Below are 9897 nucleotides of genomic sequence, written 5' to 3' on the forward strand. Positions count from 1 at the left end.
AGCCGTCGGAACCTAATGAATCTGGCTAGTGTTATATTCAGTGCACACGGCTCAACCCCTCTGCACCACAACCTCATGCACATATGCATACCCACAGACACACAAACACACACACACATGTACACTCTCACACACACACACTCCTCATGTCCTGTGTTCTCTGCGTGTGTGTGTGTGTGTGTGTGTGTGTTGCAGAGTGTGATGCAGGGGACCATTCCCTACCTGGGCACCTTCCTCACAGACCTGGTGATGATGGACACGGCCATGAAGGACTACCTGGATGTGAGTGAAGGACCTCTGTCACTTTTGTCTGCACTACTAATAGGCGTTTTTTAACAGATATTAAAGTGTGTTTGTGAAAACTATAACTATACTAAGTGGCAAAGGGATGTTGAAAATGAATGGTATGAAACCTAACCTTGCCTTCCCTTTGTGTTTTGCAGGGTAATCTCATCAACTTTGAGAAAAGAAGAAAGGTAAGGTTTGATCTTAGCTGTAAAACCATTAGAATGAGAGTGGGGTGATGATGCACACCACAGGGAATATGACAAGATATTAGTGTTTGTGTGGTGTGCTCATCTCTCGTTCTCTCTCTCTCTCTCTCTTTCTCTTCTCTTTCTCTTACTCTTTCTCTTTCTCCCTCCCTCTCTCTCTTTCCATCTCTCTCTCTCTCTCTCCCTCTCGTCATCCCTCCCTCTCTTTCTCTTTCTCCCTCACTCTCTCTCTCTCTCTCCCTCTCTCTCCCTCTCTCTCCCTCCCTCTCTCTCTCTCTTTCTCTTCTCTTTCTCTTACTCTTTCTCTTTCTCTTTCTCCCCCCCTCTATCTCTTTCCATCTCTCTCTCTCTCTCTCCCTCTCTTCATCCCTCCCTCTCTCTCTCTCTCTCTCCCTCTCTCTCCCTCCCTCTCTCCCTCTCTTCCTCTCTCTCCCTCTCTCCCTCTCTCTCTGCAGGAGTTTGAGGTGATTGCTCAGATTAAGTTGCTGCAGCTGGCCTGTAACAACTACAACTTCACCAGGAATCCTCGCTTCACTGAGTGGTTCTCAGGGGTGGAGAAGCTGACGGAGGCCGACAGGTGAGAGGGAAACACACACACACACACACACACACACACAAACACGAGCGCGAGTGAGAGAGAGACATGCATGCATAGCCCACCAGACAAACATAAATACTAATAAAAAAAACACACTGTCCCAGGGTAATTAAATAGTTGTTCATTCTTTATCTGCAAGGACACTCACACATTTGAAGCTGTGAGAAAAGCTGTGCTTTAGGAGAAAGGGGGGATACAGTCAGGTTGGGATGGAAAAAGACGAGAGTGGAGGGAGAGAGAGCATTGTGGTGCGGGAGTGATGACAGACCAGAGAGGAGGAGGAGATGTCAGATTGCTGCAGAGAAACTATAGAACTGTGTGGAAGGAGATGATTAATGGTGGAAGGCAGCGTACTGACATTTATACACACACACACACACACACACACACACACACACGCACATAGACATACACGGATGCACACGGCCAAAATGACCCTTCTTGTGTGTGTGTGTGTGTGTTTCCACAGTTACAGCCAGTCCTGTGAGATCGAGCCCTTATCGGAGTCTGCCTCTAACACACTGAAGGCAAAGAAGAACACAGGCATCATCAAGCGCTGGAGCGAGTGAGTCACACACACACACCCCCACACACACACACCCCACTTCTGTCTCTCCTCTTCTCCTCTCCATCCTCCTTTGTTCTATCATTCCTCTTTTCTTCCTGCCTGGTTTCTCTCTCTCTCTCTCTCTGAATTCAAACCAGTTCAGAGGTGCTTCATTGGTGTTACAAACAGGGCCAAAGCAGTCATACTAAGAAGACTACGAAATACAAAGAGCAAGAAATCGAAATTTCTACGAGTAGGCTTACAGAGACTTAGACTTACGTAGTAACAACTCTCTCTCTCTCTCTGTCTCCCTCTGCTCTCTCTCTGTCTCTCTCTCTCCCTCTCCCTCTCTCTCTCTCCCTCTCCCTCTGTCAGTCGTCAGCCGGCGGGGTCTGAGGCTGGCTGCAGCAGTGCTGGCAGCTCCCACTCCAAGTCCTTTGACCAGCTGCGTTACGCCCCGTGTCTCGGCGGGTCGTCGGGCAGCGGTGGGGGCGGGGGCGGGGCGGGGGCGATGGTGGCGACTCCCTCAGCGTGACCTCGGCCGGCTCCAGCAGCTCGGACGTGGAGGAGATCAACATCAGCTTCATCTCCGACTCGCCCGACTCTCACGAGAAAAAGGTAAGTGTATGTTAGCGTGAAAGAGAGAGACAGACAGACTGTGCTTATAAAAGCCTCAGAGATCTTGGGTGGATTCATTTGTTTTAATGCGTTTCTAACTGTACTTTAGGACTTTAGGATCAAAAATAAAGTCGTGACCAATGTTAAACTGTGATTCTTGTCTCGTGTGAACTGTGGTGAACTGTGGTGAACTAGCTTCTTCTGTATCGCACCTTTTGACCTCACAGTTGCATGAGCTGTTTAACCTCTTCCTCCCCTGCTTTCAGTGCTGTTACCCTAACACATGCCACACACACACACACACACACGCACACACACACACACTGACAGACACACCCACACACCCCCCACACACACACACACACACACACACACACACACACACACACACACACACACACACACACACACACACACAGTGCCTCAGGTGTGGCTCTATGGTGACTATGGTTCTACTTCCTTTTTGTAGACCTCCACGCCCTCCGTAAAACATTCCAATTCTACCTTAGGGAAGTGCGGCCCCATGGCTGACCTGGCACCCACGGTACTTTCTCAACTTCCTGTGCCATTTCCTGTTTCTCTTTCTGTGGTCTAGTCACACTTCCTTTTTCTCCACTGTGCTTCATGGGGAATGTAGTCTCTCCTCTCTCTCTCTCTCTCTGCCCTCTTCATCATGGGTCAGTGTCACTTTCCATGACCATCCAGTCAGCCATTCTGTGTTGTTGTGTGTGTGTGTGTGTGTGTGTGTGAGAGAGTGTCTGTGTTGTTGTGTGTGTGTGTGAGTGTCTGTGTGTATGTGTGTGTGAGTGTCTGTGTGTGTATGTGTGTGAGTGTCTGTGTGTGTGTGTGTGTGTGTCTGAAAGCACTGGTGAACACAGCACCTGTTAAATTTGATATCTGGTTTCATTGTGACTTCCATTCATTCTGCACTCTTGTCTGCCTGGGACCAAAGCTCCTGGGCCTCACTGGGACTCTGCTTTCTCCTCATGACCCCATGACCTTTTGACCTTATGACCTCATGACTCACTCTCTGTCCATTCCACTGTTGTCACTGCTGTGGCCTCTTCATGTCACATGTTATCTGCAGGTGAACCAGAGCATGTCACCATCACACACACACGTTCCCTGGCCCACTCACGCTGTTGACTGTGACTGTTCAGTGTCATCATTTCCATGATATGCATTATGTACGCCTCCTGTAGGTATATAGTGATATTCTTGTTTGTCAGCTGAGGTGAAGTTGTACAGTTTCAGGAAGCAGCAATATTTAGCGTTTTCAATCAGCTAACTAACTACATTTGTTGTGAACGTGGGTAGGGGGTGAACACCTGAAAGCTGATTGGCAGATGTTTTTTGTAGAATAAATCTCAGTAGTCAAAGAAAGGACCAAAAAAGTGCAAAAGGAACTGAAAAAAAAGAAGAAGAATGACGCCTCCTGATTCATAATCACTTCACCTCTGCCATACTATCACTACCTGTCCTATAGGCACTAAAGCGTACACGTTGCTCTGGCTAACTCGTCTCTTTGTCTCCCTCTGGTGGCCAGTTTTGGGAGTCCACCTCTCTGTCATCTCTGGATGCTTCCGGACTGGGCTCGGGCTCTGGCTCTAGCAGCGCCTCGTCCTCCTCGGTGTCGTCCACGCCGGTGACGGCGTCGCGCTCGCACAAGCGCTCGGTGTCAGGCGTGTCCAGCTACTCCTCGCTGTCGCTGCCCCTCTACAACCAGCAGGTGGACGACTGCTGCATCATCCGCGTCAGCCTGGACGTGGACAACGGCAACATGTACAAGAGCATCCTGGTGAGTAAGGAGGGAGGAGGGGAAGAGAGGAGGTGGAGACTAAGGTGGAGACTAAGGTGAAGGCTGAGGTGGAGAGAAGAATGATAATGTTGGAGGCATTGTCTTCGCAGACAGAGGAAAGAACCGTAATTGATGTAAATGTGAAAAAGATATTTGATTTGCTTGTGGTTCATGTCTTTTTTGGCTGTGCTTTACCTGTGCTTGCAGGTAACAAGTCAGGATAAGACTCCAGCTGTCATCAGGAAGGCCATGGTCAAACACAACCTAGACCGTGAGAGACCGGAGGACTATGAACTGCTTCAGAAGATCTCAGAGGAGAAAGGTCAGCCCTACCTTCTGTATTAGTGCATTTGGTAATCTGCCTTTGCAGTTGACCAATAATCTGTTAGTACACAAGGTCTTTTAATGACAAAAGAAAAGAAACAAAGACATATGCTGCTGACGTTGAATTGTCTGTAATTCGATTAATTTACCCTGTAATGACATTCATTGTATTTTTGTGACCCTTATCAACAACATATTTCCCTTTGTTTATCCGGTTAATGTCTTCATGATCTTACCAGCCTAATCTGAACTCCTGTTGTATTTCCTTCCTTAGAGCTGAAGATTCCGGACAACGCCAACGTGTTCTACGCCATGAACTCATCGGCAAACTACGACTTTGTCCTGAAGAAGCGCGGCTTCCCCCGGGCGGGCCGCACCAAACACGTGGCCAGCTCCACGCTGCCGCGCATGAAGCAGAAGGGCCTGAAGATCGCCAAGGGCATCTTCTGAGCGCGCAGACTGAACTCGCCACTGGCTTATTCTGCGCTCATTCACTTCTGTCCTTTTTGGTGACACCGGCTAGTTCTCTGGCGGTTGCCTTTTGTCGATGAAGGGGGATGGTGTTGTAGGTCACCCCCCACCACACACCCCCTCCCCCCAGATGTTTTCTTTCGGTTGGCGGGGCTGGTCACCAGCTGACACGAGGGCCCCGCCCAATACGCCCCCCCTAACCTACAGCTAACTGGACTGCTCCTGTGCAGGAGACAGGCGAGCACTTAACTGAACCTGTGCATTTGGAGGAAAGGGTTAATGTTTACAGAACCAAGCCTAACAATGCCAGCGTTCCTCTGGCCTAACCCTCATCCACTTCCTGCCAAGATGTCATCACTTCTGGTTCAGCCCGAGCCTTCGCTCCTCCTGTGAGGCTCGGAAGGGAGCCCAGTGTTCTGTCCAATCTCCACTTCTGTTGGACAGCTTAGCAAAGAAGAGGAGAGAGAGAGAGAGAGAGAGAGAGAGAGAGAGAGAGAGAGAGAGAGAGAGAGACAGCAAAGACTTTGGCACAGTGACTGCATAATGTGCCTTCCCCATTGCCAAGCTGCAGAGCCTCTCATTGGCAGCAGAGCTCCTGCAGAACTCCTCAGATGGGTTGCATTGAGACGGGACGGGACGGGCTGCCAGAGAAAGCGAATGGACCCTGGGTGACCCTCTGATCCCTGTGACCCTAGGTGACCCTCTGAATGGACCCTAGGTGACCCTCTGATCCCTGTGACCCTAGGTGACCCTCTGAATGGACCCTGGGTGACCCTCTGATCCCTGTGACCCTAGGTGACCCTCTGAATGGACCCTGGGTGACCCTCTGATCCCTGTGACCCTAGGTGACCCTCTGAATGGACCCTGGGTGACCCTCTGATCCCTGTGACCCTAGGTGACCCTCTGAATGGACCCTGGGTGACCCTCTGATCCCTGTGACGTTCAAAAGTGGCCAAGAGCCGCTGCCTGAAGGACATACTGTAAAGACAGACCCTTTAACTGTGGCTGCCTCTAGAGAGCCAAAAACACACAGACACACACACACACACACACACACGCAGACACGCAGACACACAGACACACACGCAGACACGCAGACACACAGACTCCAGAGTATCCCTTTTCACTGTCAATGGGAATTTCCATGTTCCAGTTTGTTACACCTTAAAAAAAGGGGCATTAGGACTAAATCTTTCCTCTAACACTCAGATCCTTTACTAGTTCCACACCCCCCTCTCTCCATGTGGTGCTAACAGCGTCCAGACACTACGTGCTGTCTGTTCGCCCCTGCCTCCACTGCTCCAGGCTCCAGCATGAAGGACAGAGGTGACAATATGGCCATCTCAGCTAGGAGTGGCGAGAGAGAAGCCGTTACCTTGAAATGCGCAGTGATGATGGCTGGATGTCTCGAGGTGGTGAGAGGCAAAGAGGATTGTGGGCCATGGGAGTGCATTTACAATGGTCATGGTTGTTGTTGCAAAGTGTTCTGTTTTGGTGTTATTGGGGGCTCAATGATAATGGCCGCTAACGGCGGAAGAGCGATGTTTCTATCTTTTATAACATTGTGGTTGACCATTTTGCTATGATTGTACCCACAGCTTTTTTTTTTGTGCCCTGCTTGCTCTCTTTGTTTTAAAAAAAGAGCGGGGCATTCTGCTTGCTTCAAGAAAAAAAAAAGCCTTGTGTTGCTATGGTTACCATTCATTTAGTTCCACAGAATGTTGGCTGGAACTCTCTTGCCATTGGATGGATCCCCATGGTGCCAGAACTTCATGCCATTGGCTGGCGTCGTAATGACTGATGAACACAGAGTACAGCAGGAAGTGATGGAGTGAGAGAGTGAGAGAAAGTTACAGTGAAAGTGAGAGAGAGAGAGAGAGAGTGAAAGGAGGGGAGTCTAATGAATGTTGTAATGTGAAATGAATTGTGATTTCTTTCTTCACTATTTTAGTGTAGTTATTACCGTCAAGACAAAAAAAAAAAAAAAAAAAAAAAAGAATGAGCGGACAATCTCCCCAGTCTCTTCTCTCCTCTCTTCTCGTGCACACTCACAGTCCAACCATCTCTTCTTCCTCTCTTTCGTTTCCTCTCTTTCACTTCCTCTGTTTCTCTGCTTCACTCTGTCCATCTGCTGACAAGTCCACCATCCAACACAACAGCGCATGTACTGTACATACATCCACCGCCTCCTCCCCAGACCCCGATGCTTTCGCCTAGAGAAAGTGATCGCAAGTGAAGAGAAGAGGAGGTTTGACTCCCCTTACCTGATCCAGTACACCCGTGCCAAAGATCAAGTGGGGCGATGAACACGTGTACCTTTTCTCATAGTGAGTTGTCTTGTAGTTGAATGGTCATTAAATTGCCCCCATCGTTGTCCATATTGTCATGGACTGGACACCGAAGGATCTTCCCTTATGGCCTGTGAGTGATTGCCAATGACCCTGACATGAATGACCCTGCCATGTCAGTCCTACGCCAGAGAGCAGCGGTACGGCTGTCTCGACTGGATCTGGCCCGGGTGGACTGGGCCTGGGCTGGATCGGTTCTGGTGTTCAAGGACCCCTTTATGTATGAGGTCTTCCTCAAACCAAACCCCTTTCCACTTACCCCCCGTGCGGAGGGTAACATTATGCAGCACTGTGTATCCACAGCTGTCCTCTGTGCCTGATCTGATATAGATGTGTGTGCGCGCGACTGTGGGAGAGAGAGAGAAGGAGAGAAGGAGAAGTAGAAAGGGAGAAGTAGAGAAGTAGAGAAGGAGAGAGGTAGAGGCACTGACCTGTGGAAGCTGATAGAGTATTCCCCCACAGACGTTCTGCAGTAGGTAGGAATTTAGACTTGTGTGGGTAGGTGAGAATGTTGCTTTTTGAAGACTGTTCGGGTAGGTAAATGTAAGGTGCACTGAATGACAGCAGTGTGTAAGTCAAGAACACAAGTGAGACTTTTTGCTTGTGATGCCTTTTACCTGCCGGCTGTGCTTTTCTCCGAGTGACCGATGTTGGGGAGGTGGCGGTCTTAGTACCCCTCTCCCTCACGGGAATGAAGGTTGATGATGAGGTTGGATTGTTGTGGATGTGTTTAATGTTTTCAAATTTCAAATGTCTAGTGGATTTCGTTACCCTTTGATGTTTTAACTGTACAGGTGTGTGTGTTTCTGTGTGTGTGTGTGTGTGTGTGTGTGTGTGTGTGTGTGTGTGTGCATGTGTGTGTATGTGTCTATGTGTGTGTGTTGTCTCTGCATCTGTGTGAGTGTGTGTGTCCCAGTAAATGAAAATGGAAAGGGCCAAAGATGTCACCCGATCATTCTGGAAAGCTTTGCGCTTACGAGCACTGCCTAATCAGGAAGTCACTTTGGGCCTCACAAAAAAAATCATTCAACAGAATCTGGTGCCATCACTCTTTCACTGTTGAAAAGATGGAAAGAAAAGAAAAAAACACTTTCTAACAATTAACAGTTCTTTTTTTTCTATGTTCATTTTGTATTTTTTGTATGATCTGAGATTAAATGGACTTTGTATCTTAGCTTTTCATTTTTCTTTTGTATGAGTGATGTGTGTGTGTGCGTGTGAGTGTGTGTGTGTGTGTGTGTGTGTGCATGTCAGCTTTATTTATTGATTTGTAAATACCTTTTGTAGCATTGTACATTTTGTTTCTTCTCCCAATGTAATTAAAATTAATATATATGTAAATATAAATATATATATGCGAAGTTTATACCACTGTAATTGTGGGTTCACATGTCTCCCATCTCCTCGTTGGCGTTCTTTTCTCTGTTTGTCCTGTGTCTTTTCTGATGGGTCAGTTTTGATATCGCTTTGCCCCCCGAAGCGCTGTTTCTAATGTTGGACAAAAATTCCACCTAATAAACACAGACAGTGTGATTCAAACGTGTGACTTCAGTCTAGTCAATGCTGCGCCACAGTTTCTTCACCTCATTTCATAGGTTCAAAGTATCCCCAGTGCTGGTCATTCATTGCATGGTAAGACAATAATAATACAACATTTATTGTTAACTATTGTGTTTTTTGTGAAACAAAAAAACACTTGTCTCTTCTGACAAGATGAGCATTTTACATATTTGGTCAAATGAATAATTGGGTAAACCCTCCAAGTGAGCCTGATTTCAGTCTCATTCAGAGAATACCAACACTTCATACATTCATAAACGAATTGATGGGAATGGTCAACTATCAACACTTCATACAATGATAAAGTAATTGATGGGAATGGTCAACTAACAATGTATCATACATTCATAAACTAATTGATGGGAATGGTCAACTAACAACTTTGTTTACTGGTGCTGCCAGTATGCCTGCTACAAGCAACACTGACAAAGTAAAAATCAACAACAAAGTTCGACCTATTATGGTAATTTCTACTATAATCTTTTAAAACAAATTATATTTTGTATTTGTATTAATGGGAATCACGTGGGTTTAATTATCTAAACTATAAAACAAAGGCCTAGTATAATTACAAATAAGTAAAATCGTTGCTTTTAGAGTTTTGTAACACAAGATAAATGCATGAATAGTGTGATAAAGATTGAAACCACATAGCTCTACTTGGCTGCCCAGTGCTGCTTAGGGCTACTTCGGAGAGAAGGTCTTTATCTGAAATGTATAGGTGTCAGGCTAAGAAGGTCATGTGGTTGCCTCATGGGTTGTAAACTACATGAAAGCTTTGGGCCAAAGCATGTCATCATTTCAACTGACGTGGACTTAAGCCGCACACGGAAGGATTCTGGTTTTATTTCTGGTTTCACATACAGAATTTCAGGTTAAAAGAACCCCAGGCATATTTACTTACTTTAGCCAGAGCTTGTTATGTGGATCAAATACACAAATTCATGGCAATGTTATTAACATAATCACATTTATGAAAGGCTTCTTTCTTTCAAGCATCCTCCTTTAGTGAGATAACATATTTAACATTTCTAAAAGCCTAGCATTAGCTGTTGCATGATTTAACAAACAAACTACAACATCGTTTTTGGAAGAACTACAACGACGCATGCGTTTATCATCATCCAACATATGAGGCC

The 9897-nt window shown here is 46.8% G+C and overlaps 1 protein-coding gene across 1 annotated transcript in view; it reads left to right on the forward strand.

The window, feature by feature from the left end:
- The window catches only part of LOC105909371 (ral guanine nucleotide dissociation stimulator-like), a 42860-nt gene extending 37525 nt beyond the window's left edge, over positions 1–5335 (forward strand). The window contains exons 10-19 of the mRNA XM_031577124.1: positions 196–282; positions 444–476; positions 950–1071; positions 1562–1657; positions 2015–2104; positions 2140–2257; positions 2727–2801; positions 3804–4055; positions 4263–4377; positions 4654–5335. Of these exons, the coding sequence (XP_031432984.1) occupies positions 196–282; positions 444–476; positions 950–1071; positions 1562–1657; positions 2015–2104; positions 2140–2257; positions 2727–2801; positions 3804–4055; positions 4263–4377; positions 4654–4829 (1164 nt within the window). The 3' untranslated portion in view covers positions 4830–5335. The remainder of the gene's footprint in view (positions 1–195; positions 283–443; positions 477–949; positions 1072–1561; positions 1658–2014; positions 2105–2139; positions 2258–2726; positions 2802–3803; positions 4056–4262; positions 4378–4653) is intronic.
- The last annotated feature ends 4562 nt before the right edge of the window (positions 5336–9897 follow it).

The sequence above is a fragment of the Clupea harengus genome, chromosome 12 (genome assembly GCF_900700415.2).
Source record: "Clupea harengus chromosome 12, Ch_v2.0.2, whole genome shotgun sequence".
NCBI classification, from domain to species: domain Eukaryota; kingdom Metazoa; phylum Chordata; class Actinopteri; order Clupeiformes; family Clupeidae; genus Clupea; species Clupea harengus.